The 16,851-nt window shown below is 44.6% G+C and overlaps 1 protein-coding gene across 3 annotated transcripts in view; it reads right to left on the reverse strand.

The window, feature by feature from the left end:
• The window catches only part of LOC121269655 (arginyl-tRNA--protein transferase 1-like), a 90,195-nt gene that overhangs the window by 40,924 nt on the left and 32,420 nt on the right, over nt 1-16,851 (reverse strand). For all 3 annotated transcript variants that reach the window (XM_041174429.1, XM_041174428.1, XM_041174430.1), the window contains 3 exons: nt 9,200-9,262; nt 6,870-6,973; nt 1,695-1,874 (listed from right to left, as the gene is read on the reverse strand). In XM_041174429.1, the coding sequence (XP_041030363.1) occupies nt 1,695-1,874; nt 6,870-6,973; nt 9,200-9,262 (347 nt within the window). The remainder of the gene's footprint in view (nt 1-1,694; nt 1,875-6,869; nt 6,974-9,199; nt 9,263-16,851) is intronic.

A 16,851-nucleotide genomic window follows, 5' to 3' on the forward strand; every position in this document is an offset into this window, starting at 1 on the left:
GCCATTGCTAGTCTGGGAAATAGAAGGGTCAATTTCTTCTCTCCTGTCCAATGGTCTTCTCTCGTTCTCCTCTCTTCTCCTGAAGGCATTGCTTCATGCTGGTGGCCAGTTCCACAATTGCTGGAGGCTCCTCTAGTACTTCAACTCAAGTATGTCGGTTATTTGACTTTAGGAGGTGCCACCACTGAGCCCACTCCTGCCCTCATTTAGGATCCACTAATCTGCTTCTCAACTTGGATCACTGAACAGTGATGTGGAGCAGGAACCATGAATGATGTTCCCCTTCCCTGACCCAGAGCCACTGGAGCCTGCTACCCTGAGATCTGCCTAACTCAGGGGAGACAGAGGGTTGAATCAGGGCCGTGTGGTTCAATACAACACCGCTTACTCACTGAGAAACTTTAGTACTCCTTCTTAAAATGAAAGATGATCAAAGCTTTAAAATCCTGAACCCATTTCAAAGTCTCCTCCTCCTCCCCTTTAGATATTAACAGAGGATCAAAGGGGAGGTATTCTGCCTCTTCAAGCCTCTTCCAGGATTCAGTTAGATCCTGGCTGATGTGTATTTTATCTGCATATTTTTTTTAATGGTGGTATTTTATTCCAGAAACACTTTTGCAGTGCTGAGACTGAATTGCAGTGTAACTTACATCGATAAAAATTCATATACAGAACTAAGCAAACATATAACAACCATGTCGTATCAAAAATAGGCAAGCAAATTCAGAAGGTAATGGGTGGTTAGGATATTAAAATGGCAAAATTGAATTAAAATTACAAACCAATACACCATTCCTACATTACAGGCACTGAAGTGCATATAAATTGCATCATTTAAGTACTTCACTGAGGAGCCAAACTGTCTAACAAATGGGAGGTCATGTTACTATTTATACCCACCTTCTGGTTCCACATCCCCTTTTCCTAATCAAAATTTATAAATCTGAGTTGTGAAATTTTCATCTGAGCCCCAGCTGCGAATGCTTCTTGTGGGAGTTTGAGGATTCCACTATCCTTTGTGTGAAGAACTGCTTCCCAACAGCACCTGAGCGAGCTAGCTCCAATTTTAAGCTGTGACCCTGGAAAATACTTCCATCTATTGGCCCTATCATCCCTATTGATCAATTTAATCACCTCAATTAGATCATCCCTTAATTTTCTATACTCAAGGGGATACAAGTCTAATCTACGCAGCCTCTCATAATTCAACCCTTTTAGCCCTGTATCATTCTGGTGCATTTGCACTGTACCCACCCCAAAACCAATATGTCCTTTCTGAAGCGAGGTGCCCAGGACTGAAAACAGTACTTTAGATAGGGGTCTCACCAGAGCTCTGTGCAGCTGTAACAATTCCAACTATTTCTATTCCACCAAATTTGACTTTCCCCCATCCACGAGCTACAACTGATTTCTTTATTTGGATCCCTAAATTTTTCTGTTAATCTATGGTTCCTAACTTCTCGCCACAAGAAAACTCAGACCTATCATTCGTATCGTCAAAGTGGATGACTTCGCACTATCCCACAGTGAACTCTGTCTTCCCGCTCACCAAATCAATCAAATGTCGCTTTGCAACCTTCTGTCTCCATCCACAGGATTTACGCTGTCTAACTTAATAGTCGTCAGTTAAATGGCAGGAAAGGGCCCAATTCCCCCAGCTGCCTCATTTTTCCAAATGATTGAAAGAAGCTCACCAGCCCAGGTCTGGCTGTTGTTCACGCTCCGTTGGTCTGATGCTCTGTTCCCCTCTGGCCAGTCTTCCTCGGACCTCTCGGGGAATGTCCATGATGTCTGCCCAGCAGTCAACTTTCCCTGTCCAGCTCCAGGGGCTTGTTCCCCATTATGGCACTTGGTGCCCTCCTCTGGGCTAACCCCTTCACAAAGAAACGGCACCTCAGATTACAGTGATAATAGGAAAGAAATTAATAAAGACACAAAAATCATATTCATAGCAAATATATAATCTAATTTTAAAATCTCTGTCAATGTAGTTCAACTGTTATATATATTTAAAAAATCTTTTCTTCGAAATTCTTCCTTATCATTTAGATAATCTTCCTAGAACAAAATTAGTTAGCAATTTTTACAATGAAAACTTAATGGGGTCATTTTGACTTTGTGTGATAGCTTGATATAATTAAATTAATAAAAAAAGTTGATACTTCCTCTGCTCCCTACTTTGACAGCATTTAATCCTTCTGAAATAATGGACAACCACTTATGGCATTTCAAATTTAAAGTATCTTCTTAGGAAAAAAAAAGTAAGGATTCTGTGATTTTATTTTTAAAAAAATCAAACATTGCTGTTAATCTATGTGGGTCTCTAACAGATCAAGGGGTAAATGCACCACTGGGGATGGTGATATTGAGCCAGGGAGAAGGTGAAGGCTCATGCTTCCTGATGAGATAGGTTGGGAGGCAGTGGGGATTCTATAATCCTTGGGTTAGGGAAGGAAGAGATTAACCTGGGGACCATCCCCTAATCATCATGCACTGACCCTTGGTGGATAAGGGTTGGTCTCAACTGTCGTGCCTCTTTTTGTTGAATGGCCTCCAAACACTCTGGGTAATTTTCAATGTGATGAACCTCAGGGCAGATTCAAAAATGAGCAGACAATCTGCTTGGACAGATTACTGCTCTGGCGGTGAAGGTAAAAATGACCATTTCACCTTTTAGATAGGAGGAACAGTCGCCAGTATGAACATGCGAGCAACCATTGAACTGTAACACAGCACAGGTTAACGCCATCAGGAGAGGGGAGGAAAATGGGAAAACTTAACACTAAAATTCTTGTCACTATTTGATTTTATAATTGACTCTCCACAATTCAGTCAAATCGCCTTGGGTGATTCACCTGAACCAATCGGCTATTGCATGGAATACACGTAGAATGCTCCCAGCTCCTTTTATCAAATATTATTAGCCGCAAATCTCCTTTATTGCCATAACCTGTGAGATGTGATCAAATTCTCCTGAAGACAGCAATCACTTTGTGCGATAGTATAAAATGGTGATAGCAAATCAGCTCATTTTAAAAATGAAAATTGGGAGAGATAAATAAAACAGCTGCCTGTAGAGTAATGAGTTAACTCTAACAATAGCTAATGAACATGTGCATAAGGACTATTTCACAGTGATGTCACTCACTGAGAGGAGATGACTGAGAAGGATCCTAGAGAGTAGCTCCAGCTATGTCTCGGTTTATTTAACCTTTGTAAATAGTATGTAAATAAATGTGAACAAAAGACTAATGCCTTCAGCAAGATGTCTTCTAGAGTAAGAAACCAACAAATCCCAAGATGAAACTACAATAACAAATTGCTATCATGCTCAGCACACTATTGTACGAAGTCAAAATTACCTTGCGTGTGTGGGAAGTGGGGTGGTGTCCTGTTCTGTGTATCGGAACTAGATTAAATGGAATCCCAGTCAATCTCTAATTACTAGACTATTTAGGTGTCAGCCTTGCGCACTCAACTTTGAATCAGAAGGTTATGTGTTCAAGTTCCACTCTCGATCCCTGAGCACAAATTCTAGGCTGACACTCCAGTGAGGTAGCACTGCACTGTCACTGGTTCTATCTTCTAGAAGAGATATTAAACTGAAGGGGCTGTTTGCCATTTTAGCTGCACGTAAAAAAACCCACAGCACTATTTGAAGAAGAGCAGTAGAGATCGCCCTAGGTTCCTGGGAAATTTTTAACCCTCAAACAACATTACAAAAAAAAATGATCCAGTTGTAACCAGATTGCTGACTGTGGGAGCATGTTGTGCATAAACTGGTTGTCATGTTTCTATATTACAACAGCAACTATACTTCAAAGTTCTTCATTGGCTGTAGAGCATTCTGGAACATCCTGATGTTGTGAATAGTACTGTCTAAATACAAGTCTTACTTTGTTTTCTACACTTCTCTGGAGGACCCCAGCATCACAGCTCCCAGTCTTCAGCCAATTCGAGTCACTCCATGTGATATCAAGAAATGGCTGAAGGCACTGCAAAGGCTATGGGCCCTGACAATATTCCAGCAATAGCACTGAAGGCTTGGGCTCCAGAATTTGCCGCACCACTAGCCAAGCTGTTCCAGTACAGCTACAACACTGGCATCTACCGGCTATGTGGAAAATTGCCCAAGTATGTCCTGTACACAAAAAGCCGGACAAATCCAACCCAGCCAATTACCACCCAGTTTACTCTCAATCATCAGTAAAGTAACAGAAGGGGTCATCAATAATGGCACTTGCTTAGCAATAACCTGCTCACTGATGCTCAGTCTGGGTTCCGCCAGGGCCATTTAGCTCCTAACTTCATTACAGCTTTGGCTGAAACATGGACAAAATAGCTGAATTCCTGAGGTGAAGTGAGAGTGACTGCCCTTGACATCAAGGCTGTATTTGACAGTGTGGCATCAAGGAGCCCTAGCAACACTGGAGTCAATGGGAATCAGGGGGAAAACTCTCCACTGGTTGGAGTCACACCTAGTACAAAGGAAGATGATTGTGGTTGTTGGAGGTCAGTCATCTCAGCTCCAGGACATCACTGAAGGAGTTGTTCAGGGTAGTGTCCTTGGCCCAACTATCTTCAGCTGCTTCAATGACCTTCCTTCCATCATAAGATCAGAAATGGGGATGTTCACTGATTATTGCACAATGTTCAGCACCATTCATGACTCCTCAGATACTGAAGCAGTCCATGTCCAAATGCAGCAAGACCTGGAAAATATCCAGACTTGAGCTGGCAAGTGGCAAGTAACACAAGTGCCAGGCAATGACCATCTCCAACAAGAGGGAATCCTACCATTGCTCCTTGATGTTCAACGGCATTACCATCACTGAAACTCCCACTATCAACACCCTGGGGGCTTACCATTGATCAGAAACTGAACTGGACTAGCCAAATACTGTGGCGACAAGAGCAGGTCAGAGGCTAGGAATCCTGCGATGAGTAACTCACCTCCTGACTCCCAAAGCCTGTCCACCATTTACCAGGCACAAGTCAGGAGTGAGAAGGAATACTCCTGATTTGCCTGGATGACTGCAGCTCCCACAACATTCAAGAAGCTTGACACCATCCAGGTCAAAGCAACCGCTTGATTGGCACCACATCCACAAACATTCACTCCTCCACCACCGACACACAATAGGTCAGTGTGTGCCATCTACAGGATGCACTGCAGGCAGGATGCACTGCAGGAATTCACCAAGGCTCCTTCAACAGCACCTTCCAAACCCATGGCCACTACCATCTAGAAGGACAAGGGCAGCAGATGCATGGGAACACCACCAACTGGAAGTTCCCTTCCAAGTCACTCGCCATCCTGACTTGGAAATATATTACCGTTCTTTCACTGTCACTGGGTCAAAATCCTGGAACTCCCTTCCTAACAGCACTGTGGATGTACCTACACCACATGGACTGCAGCGGTTCAAGAAGGAAGCTCACCACCACCACCACCACCTTCTCAAGGGCAATAAGGGATGGATAATAAATGCTGGCCCAGCCAGCGAAGCCCACATTCCTGAACGAATGAAAAACAAAACCTTACTGAGCAGGAACAAACAAACTCGTAATTATATATAGCTGTGGCAAGGAACAGTAAATGATAAATGATTAGTGTTATTAGTTGAGGTTCAGAGCACTAAAAGAACTTCCTGTTCTTCTCTGAATAGCAGCATGTGATGCTCAACTTCACTTGAAAAGGCAGCTGTGGTCTCAGTTTTTCATCTCATCCAGAAATTAGCACATCTGACAATGCAGCTCTCGTTGCTGTGTTGAATGCATGTCTAGGTTCTGTGTTAAAGTCAAGGAGTGTTTGAACGCTATGATTTACTGATTGAGATTTAGAGAATTGAGTGCGATGCCATTGAGCCAAGATTGAGACAATTTGCTGCATCCAGACAACAATGTGTCAGGAACATCCTGGACAGAATTTAATGCCCCCCCACCCTCTTTCCCTAGGAGCATTTTGGGAGGCGATGGGGACTGTTTAATTGGGTCGGAAGGTGTGGAGTAGAGAGTCTGTCGTCTTCCTAACTACCCCCCACCCCCCGACCCCCCACAACCACGACCCTGGATTAAGTCGGGTGCAGGGAAGGGTGAGGTTGGCCTTCCTGCTCTTGCCAATTGAAGCCCTTGAGCAGCATATTAAGATCCACCTAAGGGCCTCATGTGCTGTTGGTAAGAATACCAGCGACAGCATGTGGGGGGACCACTCCGCATGGGCATGCCACCAATATGCCTATGGGCTCATGAATGCCTTCTATAGGGTACAAGGTGCCCAGAATGCCTCACTGGCAGCAAGAAGCATCCCTGTAGGAAGACTACAATCTCCCTGCCCTTCACACTGACCCTCACTTCCCCACCATCGCCTAGGCCTGCCTGACTGGCCCCAGCAATGCCTGTTCCACTTATCTCTCTTCTGGGGCCCCCGTCTCAGTTTCTGGGGCCCCTTGTAGTCCCAGCAGTGGCCACTGCTCCCAATGGTGCTGCTGGGACTGATGAGATGCCTCTATGGCTCCCTGGAGGAGGGATCCCTATTAGTCCCGGGAGCAGGTAAGGGCCTGATTGGGATTCAAAACCATCAGGCCTCCTGGAAATAACCAGTTGCCACTGATTCTCCAGCTGGTGGATCGGATTATTCCCATAGCCATTAAAGTCAGGCCACTGGAAGCAGTGAATGTGCTGGTTAATGAGGCAATCATCACTTGCCCCAATTATGGAAATAACCAGGATGGTTGGATTGGTTGAAAAAGCAATCAGGAATCCTTTGCTACCTGTTTAAGCTTTCTTTATACTGACCTTTCTTTCCTGAAGGTTATGCATTGTTTCTCAGCTACACCTGAACGTACAGTCAGTGCTGTCATACTTACCGGCAGTTTCCTTCACTAAAGCATCAGTACGTGTTAAATGTTTTCGCATTTTCTTTAGAACTCGGCGCTGTGACCTGGATATCCGGAAGTCCAAGACGTGGCACCTGAAACAGCAGTACAAAAGGTTCACGGCGTGAGGGACTGAGACTTCTCTCAGGGCTCCTGGAGGTATATAGAATTAATCACATCGAATTTACAACACAAACTGACCATTCAGCCCAACTGGTCCACATGCTCCATAGCGCACTCCTCTTACCTTGCTTCATGTCTTCCTAGCCCTGGATTCCTTTCGCCTTCATGCACTCCACTAGCTTCCTCAGACACACCCCTGCTATTAAACTTATCCATTCCATATCATAGCTAGTTCCACATTCTCCTCAGTCTTGAATAGGGAAATTCCTCCTGAATTCCTTATTAGTGTCCATCTTATATTTATGCCCCCTAATTTTGGATTCTTCTACAAGTAGAAACACCTTCTCTGAGGGTGTCCTGGGTCTTTTCTTTTGCAGGAATAACAGCCCCAGCCTGTTCAGTCTTTTCTCATCATTATGATGAAGTGGAGCAGGCTGCAGATGTTTTAGTTGTTTGAGCCTTTTTTAAGTTGTTTTCATGTCCAGCATTGCGGACAAACAGCTCTATGAACTAGTAAATGGTAAGTGAACAGAAGTAATGGCATGGTGTAGGTTGATAGCAGTTATAATTGTAACTATCATTCAGTATAAAATGTCAAGTAAACTGTAGTGTAATGTGGACTGAACACAAAGCTGCTAAATGTTAACATACACATGGAGGTCCACAGAGTCTCTATCTGACCCATTGATCTGTCTAATGCATTCAGTCAAATTACCCAAATCAATTCAGGCTCAGAAAGGCGTCAAAAAGGAATTGAGTTGTGAAGGTGATCTCCTGAGGTTAACTTATTGCTGTGTTACTGGAACAGAGCACTGCCCCTTAAAAATCCTGGTCCTCACTCTGCAGCCGTATTCTCCACTCCTGATGTGCTGCTGATTGAATCATGACTATGAATCTGTTGAATCCTTTCCTCCAATCTCTCAAGTCCTAATTACCTATCTGCATTTGCTGTTAAACGCACCTAACCCTCACCCCACCCTCCCCCAACCACCACCACTATGCCTCCCCACCCCAGTGTGCGGTTATGCTCTTAAAAGAAGCCAGTACCTGTCAACAGATTACAGAAAAGGATTATGAGAAGTGATCATGATGGCAGATCTACATGAAAGATTACATCCTAGGGTAACTGGATGGAGCGAATCCTGGAAGCATCAATATCAGCTGCACAACATTCAAATGTTTATTATACTCACACCACCTACCCATATAATGGAAAAACAAGACAGTTTCGTAATAAAACACAATTCCCCTTGCTGCCATACCTGCTCTTCACATTACAGGATGGACTCATTCAGAACAAATAAGACATATGCAGCATCAATGGACAATGTCCTTGCCCATGACAAATGGGGAATTAAACGCTGTGGATACAAGGGCACGGAAAGCATCGCCTATTTGTCTTTCAGGGATTTTAATGAAGAAATCCATTTAAAAGTTGAAACTTCTTTCTAGTAATACTCTTATTAGCTGATAACGAGGAGAAAGAACTCTAAACTTGCACAAGTTAAAATGAGAAGAAAAGCAGAGATCAAAGGAAATTATAGGACAAATCTTTCTCTCAAAACAATTTTAAAAATTATATTCAGAGGAGCTTTATTCTGTACCTGCTCAGGGAGTGTTTGATGAGACAGTGTAGAGGGAGCTTTACTCTGTACCTAACCCATGCTGTACTAGTACTAGGAGTGTTTGATGGGATGTGTGGAGGGAGCTCTACTCTGTATCTAACCTATGTTGTACCTGTCCAGGGCGTGCTTGATGGGACAGTGTAGAGGGGGCTTTACTCTGTATCTAACCCGTGCTGTGGTTTGTTTTTAAATTACTGAACATGCCCAGTGACTGTGCTAAAATGAAAATGGAGGCGTGCTATTAGGAGAACTTCCCTAGCTTACACATCACACTAAAACAAAAATGCATTGTAAGAATATGATTTAAATCGGGAGGGTGGGTGGTGGTGCGTGGACCTGTAGTTGGGAGTGTTTGACAGTGTAGAAGGATCTTTTTGTTGGATCTAATACACTCTGCCTGAGCTGAGAGTTTTGATCAACTCACTAGGTGAAATAACCATTTCATTCTTTAGCGCTGACATGGTTGATGTTTGATGGGGTCGTAATTTCCCACCCACAGGAAAAATAGATTGCTGAAGTTTGTAAACTCATCGACAGTACAATTTCCACAAGATACTTAAAAGCTGCACTTACCTCATTGAGTAGGTGGGGCAACATGTAACAGGCATAGCAGCTTTGTACAGATACTTCCCACTCCTAGACAATATAAAAACAATTGCAGTTAACATCATATAAATATCACACTGGGCATGCACAGGTTATCTAGCTATTCCTAGGCACCCATGTATAAATTGAACTCCTGGTTCCTAAATGGAACTTTATTTTTTAATATTCATTCAAGGAACGCAGATATTTAATGCCTATCACTAGTTGCTTGGAGAAGGTTACAGTTGACTGGGTTTACGACAACTGAGCATCTTGCTGGGGAAGTTAGGAGTTAACCATGCTCCTTTTTAAAAATTCATTCATGGGATGTGGGTGTCGCTAACTAGGCCAGCATTTATTGCCCATCCCTAATTATCAATAAAGGTTACGCATAGTCCAGATCAGGTAAAAATAGGTTTTCAACCCTAAAGAACATTAGTGAACAAGTCAAGTTTTTAAACAACAATCTCACAGCTCAATAGTCACTTTTATTGTTACAGCTTTTTAAAAATTTTAACTGAATTCCAATTCTCAAACTGCCATGCTTGGATCTGAACGCTTATTCTCTGGACTATTCGTCCATTAACGTAAAAGCATGATACTATCCAACTCTACTCGCTCCCAGGGAAATAAAAAGAAAGCACCTGAACCCTTGCAACAGATTCTAGTTTGTAACTGTCCCATGAGTCAGAGTGTTCCCTGAGCACACTGAACCAACACAGTGCCACACCCTGTTGCTACTGTTAAATAATGTTCGGTGTAGCTATGGAATGAGACAATTGGGCTGGCGGGGGGAATAGGGTGAGGTTGGAGGTGGGGAAAGTTCGCTGGGGAAATTGAAATTTTACAGCAGATGGCAGGCATCTGGATTGCCTGCCCACTGAAGAAGTGGCCAACAGCTTAACATATTTAAGGCCCAATTAGGGGACATTTAGAGCACTCAGCAGTGCGGTCCTATGGCAGAAAGGCCCTTGCCGTGTGCTGAGATCACCTGCTTCACGGTGGCGGCCACCTTGTAGTAATCTGGGGGGTGTGGGGGTGGTGCATCAGAGCATGAGGCTCCATACTCCAAAGAGAGGGCCAAGGACAGGAAAGGAAGTTTCCCCTACCATCTTGGCCCCAAAAAGCCATCCAGAGGGGTTTCTCCTTCGATCTGAGGGGCCTACCTTCATGGCTCCTGAATATTTACCTCTACATGGCTCCTCCATGTTGAGACGCCCTCTCGATCCCTGACCTGCATCAGCAGAACCCACTTTCCCTCTAATGGGGTGGTAACATTGGGGGTCCACTCACCATACTTAATTGGAGGCCAGCTCCAGAAAATTAGCTCCCCCATTCTGGCTCTTATTAAGTACAGGCTCAGGACCCCTATTTGGTCCTAACATTGGGTTTCCAAAGCCAGCGGGAAAATCCAGCCCTTCGCAAGAACTCAGAGCACTTCAGAGTTTCTGAGGCTCTGAAATGAAAATGACGTGTGAAATGAATCACATGCATCAGTCTGGATGAAAAACTTTGCCGTTTTGAGTTTGGAGTCAGAGCCATTCTCCTTTTCAACCTGGCTGCTGTAGGGTTTCTACTGTGCGAGCAGTGGTCTGTGCTTTAAAAATTATCAGAAAGTCTAAATCTATAGTGCCATTGCTGACTCAGTGGGATTTTCCAGTCCCACTTGTGGTGGGAATCGTTATGGGCGGGAAGAAAAATTTGACGGACCAGCCGAAGGTCCGTTGACTTCAGGTGGGAATTTCTAGCCCCGCGTCACCTTGATTGCAGAAGATAGAATGAATCCTAACCCCCAAGAGATTGGGTGCCCAATCTCAAGTGATACTGAAGTCTGTCAAACAGCAGAAGGTCGCCCACTCACTAAAACCACCTCCCCAATCCACATACACTAACACCCCAACGCCTCATACACACCTTTCCCGCACTGTCTTTCTCACACACAAACACACAAGGGTGGGTGGCTGAGTTTCCCCTCTACCCAGCACAAGGCCATGAGGCCAAATGAAGCAGCTCCACTGACTGCTCAGCAGATCCATTAATGCACGGGCAGGCGATCATTCCAGCTGCGTGTGACCCAACTACTGACCAGGTAAACTTGCTCTACTCAGTGAGGGAGCGGTGCAGCCAAACTGCCTTAAACTGGAGCTCTGACCGGAGAGCAGCAGAAGTTCCCACCAGCGCAGAGACCAATAAATGCAAAATACTGCAGATGCTGGAGATCGGAGATAAAAACAACTCAGACGGTCTGGCAGCATCAGTGGAGAAACAGAGCTAACACTTCAAATCCAATGTGACTTTTCTTCGAAATGTCAGGTTCTCTCAGGTCTGGCAGCTGCCAACTTGCTAAGGGAATGAACCTTGTCTCACACCTTAGGAAGCAGATATCATGGAGGTTCAGTTCAGGGCAGCGATTCCCAATGCTGGGAGTTTCCTCTCCACAGGCCCAGTCGTGAGCTGGTTAATCAGTAGAGCCCAGTAGTCTGAATGAGTTGAGGCGTACCAACCTATAGATGGGCAAAAGTGGGCCCGACTGATCACAGTACAGTACCCCTGAAGTCAGAGCATTACTTATTCTTTCTAAATTGAAACCATCTTAGTTCCTTTCCACAGTATATGAATAGGAAAATGGGAGGGGAAGGTGTGAATGGGAGGAGGCCTGGACAATTCATAGAAACATAGAAAATAGGAGCAGGAGCAGAACATTTGGCCCTTCGAGCCTGCTCAGTCATTCAATATGACCACGGCTCATCCTCTATCTCAACACCGTACTCCCACCCATTGCCCATACTTCTTGGTGCATTTAGAGCCCAGAAATCTATTTCCTTCTTAAATATATTCAGTCACTTGGCCTCTACAGCTTTCTGATGGGAGAGAATTCCACATGTTCGCCACCCTCAGTGAAGAAGTTTCTCCTCATCTCAGTCCTAAATGGCCTACCTTCACCACATTGGCATGCAGAACAGCGGGACAAGTGGGTGTACCAGATGTGCCTGCGGTGGTAATTGTTTCATGCCAACAAGGTGCTCTCCCCATTGACCCCATAAACAACGGTGGGGTTAGCACACACGAGCATGGTAGGCATGACCCCCAGCATAACTGACAGCACCACGTCCCAGTGGTTTTCCAACCATTCCAAGTGTAACTTTAAGGCCTTCCGCAGTGTGTAGCAGGAGCTCAGAGTCTCCGCCTGAATGGAAGGTGCTGCCTCTAACTCAACCTATTGTCCTCAGAAAGTAATGAAAAGCATTTATGTGCCAGCACTTGTATTTCCCACGAACTAGATCTCTGAGGCAAGGGGAAGCCACTCTCATCCCAGACCCATGCAACGCAGATTGGGTCAGAACAGCACAAAACCCAGTTTGAGAAAATCACATGCTCCCCAGCGCTGAGGAATTCTCTGGAAGTTAATCCCCACTCCAAGGTTAATGACAGGAAATGGTTGGCATGGTGACAACATCGCCCATGGAAACCCTGCCCAAAGGATCTGCAGTAGCTAAAGCAACAGCCAAAACAGGATAATTGCCAAAGCTGGCACAATGATAATCCACCAGGCAAGTCACACAGCGCTTGTACAACATTACATCCTATGATCGCTTTTTGTTTATTCTTTCTAGACCAGCATTTTTATTGCCCATCCTCAATTGCCCTTAAGTAGTGACAGTGACACCTTCTCAAGAACAAGGGACATCCATAAGCATCCACTCAGTAAAGCTCCCTCAGTGCCACATGCATACTCTCATACTAATGGGCACAAAGAATGTTTTTTTTTTCCTTTATTCTACATGGGATGTGGGTGTTGCCGGTAAAGCCAGCATTTGTTGCCCATTCCTAATTGCCCTCAGAATGAGTGGCTTGTTAGGCCATTTCAGAGGGCAATTAAGAGACAAACATATTGCTGTGGGTCTGGAGTCAAATGTAGGCAAACTGTAAAGACAGCAGATTTACTTCCCTATAGGGCATTAGTGAATTTACAACAATCAACATTGGTTTTGAGGTAGTTACAGAAATTAGCTTTTAATTCCAGATTCCCATGTCCCCAGAGTATTTGCCTGGGTCTCTGGATTAAGTTACCACTCTGCCACCCCTTATGTAACAGGTTGCACCCAAAGAATGTAACGACTGAGGGGTTATTTAGTGGAGCTCCCAGAAACCACCAGAGCTCCCAGCAAAAATTTACATTCCACAAATACTGAGAAATATCTCATCATTTCATAAGTTGATGGGTAATGACTGGACACTGAGCAAGAGGAAGAATAGAGCAAAAATGGGAGATGAGAACAAGGTCAAAGATTTTTGAAGGGAGATGGCAAGACAAAGGGGAAAATGAGGAGTTCCAGAGAATGGGAGCACAGTTGGTTAAAGTAACAACCTCTGATGATAGAGCAGTGAGCATAGAGAACAAGGACTGAGTGGTAGTAGATGGTCTATGCAGAACCAAGGTGAAGTTCTCAGAATCACAGTGTTGGATCCCATGGATCCTCATCGTCAGTTTGTTGTGAGTGGTGGCTGAGTTGATCTGCAGACACCTCTTGGGTTGAAACATTAAGTTTATTTACAATATACTCAGCAGCAACTATACATGCACTTTCAACTTCAACTCCATTTCTGCACTGCCTGATAAGGTAGCCCATGCTACTCTCCTATTGGTTACTGCAGATCACGTGATCTTCCTCAAAAAGTATGATTCTTAAAAGGTACATTGCACACTAAATAAAATCACAATTGCTACACACAGAAAAGTTACAGCATAGGAAGAGGCTATTCAGCCCATTGTGTTTACACCAGTTCTCTGTATGAGCAGTTTGCCAGATGCAGTTGTTCTGGTTGATCTGTAGGTTTTAGAGAGTGAAGCAGGTCAGAGGGAGTAGTAAGGAGATCTTTGGAGAAATTGAGTTTTGAGCGGTAACATCTTGGATTGCACTCGGGTGAGAGGGAAGGGTGGGAGGTGTGGAATTGCTGGTGATGTTTCCAAGGTGAAAGACAGCAGTCATGGTAAGTTGGAGTTGACAAGGATGTCAAGCTTATGTTGCCACTAGGCTTAGCCAGAGGAGGTACTGGCTACTGGCAAATCAGGCTGGATACTGATGGATTTGGGGCTGGAGATGTTGGTGACAATTGGAGGGTGTCTGTGGTTTTGTTGGCATTTAGCTGGAGGACATTTTGGCTCAATGTCTGACAAATGGAGAAAATAGCAGCAGCCTTAAGGCTGATAAAGGCAATAAAGAGGTGGAATTGAATGTCAATGGTACACTTGTAGAGGCTGGCCCATGTTTCCTGATGGGACCAGTATGGGGAAAGGACATAAACAATGAAGAGATGATGTCCAAGTTTGAAGCCTAGGGAGCCCGTGCATGGTCAATGTGATCTGGATTGTTTCTGACTACCTGAGGTAGTTGGAGAGAAATTTTCCAGAGGGATTTTTCACACTCATTGGCTCTTGCTTTTTAGCAAAGATAAAGAGGTGTTGAAGGTGATGATATTATCTAAGGAATTTGCTAATTAAGGGGCTATCTGTACATTGCTCGTCCTGCTTTCCACCCTTTAATTAGCACATTCCTTAGATAATATCATCACCTTCAACGCCTTTGTCCTTTTATCTCCACCTATCACTGGCCCTCTATCCAGCTCTACTTGTCCCACCAGCCCCCCTCAATCCAGCTTATATTTCACCTCTCTTCTATTTTTACTTAGTTCTGTTGAAGGGTCATACGGACCCGAAGCATTAACTGTATTCCTCTCCGCAGATGCTGCCAGACACACTCACAGGCAGAGAGAGTGTGGAGTCATAAACTGCTCCCATGTGGCAATCAAGGCACTCTTAGATCAGCATGGAATATCTAACAATTTGAAGAGATTTCATTCCAATATTCAGCTGAAAGGTATTCATGCAGGTCTTCCATGTCCTGGAAGTTGCCATGATTCCTTTATTGAGCACCAGTCAAATCTTCGATAGGCCTTCACACCTACAAGCAGTCAGTTGATGGCTCTTTGGATTCAAGGGCTACTCTCTAAGGATGTGGGCGATGGTGCCTGTGTGAAACCCTACAACTGATGAACAGGAAAGCTACATGAGCACAAGAGCAGCGATAAGAGTAAACCACTCCCAGGGAGCTCAGAGTGGGGGAGGGGGAGGGTAAGGGTTTGACATTAGGATGCGGGACGCCAATCACCTATCCTGCCCTGATGTAGTCATTCGGCGGTGTATCCAAGCGCGAGATACCACACTCCTGCTGCTGACCCGAACCTCTTCCAGCCACACGTGCTTGGTTTCAGAAGCTGGCCTCTTCGTCCTGTCTGCTGGGAGTGGTTTCAATGTGGGAGTTTACAGCCTGCAGCCTCACCTCCAAGAAAGCCTCCAAGAACTGGGGATGGAAGCTCCTCCTCTTCCTCTCCTGACACTTTTCTAATGGGTGCATTCTGATCATTGCCGGGGTCCCATTAAATAGACAGTCTAACCGTCATCACACCCGCCCATTCTGATTGGCTGGGAAACATGAAGGCGGGAGGCTAAAGCTGTGACTGGATTAAAAAGCCAACTCCAGCAGCTCCGACCTGCTGCCAGCATCTCCCCAACCCATCACAGCGACTGATTCTAAACGTTCAACTTCTACCCATAGGGAAGGCAATAGAGAGAGACAAAAGAAAAGAGCTAGTGGAGACGGACAAGCAGACATATATCTGGAAAGATACTGCTAGAAAGAGAAAGATAAAAACAGCAGAGAAGTGGAAGCGAGGGAGGAGAAGCAGCATACGAAACACTAGATGATGCTTGGCTGACTGCAGAGAATCAGACGGAAACCATAATCCAAACTGCTTGCTGAAGGTGTTCAGGTCTTCCTGCAATTCAAGCAGGACGTTAGAGAGGTCACTTTGAGAGATCCATCCATGGCCAGAGTTTCATTAGAGGGAGCACTAGTCAAACCCAGAGTTAAAGCCCTATCTAGCCCCAACTCATGTTCCTGTTGAGACTTTATACTAGAACTCGAGTCTCACAAGGATTGACCCCTAGTAGTGGAAATAGCCATATTTCTGAAGTCTGATTCTGTATACTTTACTGTTATACTCTGTGAAGGGTCTAGAACTGTGGGATTTGCACACCACAAAATACATAGTTTAGTTTCTCTACATCAAAGATTCTGGGAAACTTGGGCAGGAAGAGCGTATGATTCTCTCCTACACAAGGCAATTTTTTTGCCTATAATCATTTGATTTCTAAAAATATTTTAAGTTGGTGTCTGGGAGTCTGTGGTTAGTCACTCCATTTCAATAATCCTATGGCAACTGTGTGATATTTGGAGGGGGAAATCCTTCTGTTACAAAGTTAAGCACTGTTGATTGGCTTCCGACAGTTCATCCCACTTTCTTCCTGATCAACAAGGCAGGCTCCTGGTGAAGGGGCATCCGGACTAGAAACATTGGCTGTATTCCTCTCCGCAGATGCTGTCAGATCTGCTGAGCTTTTCCCAGGTATTTTTGTTTTTGTTCAGCTCTGAAATCCGGAACATGGGAATGGGCGAAGGGAGGCCATTTAGCCCCTCAAGCCTGTTTTGCCATTCAATTAGATCATGGTTCACCTGTCCATTTATCTGCCTTGATTCCATAACCCTTAATATCCTTCTCTAATAGAAGTCTTTGTTTTG

This window comes from Carcharodon carcharias, chromosome 25 (genome assembly GCF_017639515.1).
Source record: "Carcharodon carcharias isolate sCarCar2 chromosome 25, sCarCar2.pri, whole genome shotgun sequence".
NCBI lineage: Eukaryota > Metazoa > Chordata > Chondrichthyes > Lamniformes > Lamnidae > Carcharodon > Carcharodon carcharias.